Genomic DNA, 414 nt, shown 5'->3' with positions numbered 1-414 from the left:
CAGCTGCCCCACACCCCCCCATCAGGCCCCCGCAGCTGGGTTGGCCAGACCCACTGGCCACGGTCTGAAGGTCACGCTGCTGCGCAGTGGGGACAGCACAGAGTCCGGGATCCTGCTGACACGCTGGGGCCCAGCGGCACACCAAAACCACCAGACACAATGTTCTGGGGTCTCCTTTCCCTCCTCCTCTTCGCCGCAGCCAGCGGGACCCCTGTCAGTGACCAGGATGAGGATATCCAAGTGCAGGAGAATTTTGAGGCTGAGCGGGTAAGGACGGCTTGTGGTCTCTTAATTCTAGGGGCAGGAGGGAGGGCAAGGAAAGCTTTATTTCGTTTTCACCCAGAAAAAAGGGTGACATTACCTACACCCGCATCAGGCTGTGCAGAACAGGCATTGGCAGCCTGACCCTCACTG

The 414-nt window shown here is 59.7% G+C and overlaps 1 protein-coding gene across 1 annotated transcript in view; it reads left to right on the top strand.

Annotated features, from left to right (window-relative positions):
- Positions 1–159: 159 nt before the first annotated feature.
- AMBP (alpha-1-microglobulin/bikunin precursor) overlaps positions 160–414 on the top strand; it is a gene marked incomplete at its 3' end in the record, with an annotated part of 5,123 nt that continues 4,868 nt past the window's right edge. The window contains exon 1 of the mRNA XM_010144991.1: positions 160–267. Within this exon, the coding sequence (XP_010143293.1) occupies positions 160–267 (108 nt within the window). The remainder of the gene's footprint in view (positions 268–414) is intronic.

Source organism: Buceros rhinoceros, unplaced genomic scaffold (genome assembly GCF_000710305.1).
Source record: "Buceros rhinoceros silvestris isolate BGI_N320 unplaced genomic scaffold, ASM71030v1 scaffold13951, whole genome shotgun sequence".
NCBI lineage: Eukaryota > Metazoa > Chordata > Aves > Bucerotiformes > Bucerotidae > Buceros > Buceros rhinoceros.
The sequence above is the reverse complement of the archived record's forward strand: the minus strand, read 5'-3'. Positions and strand labels throughout refer to the sequence as shown.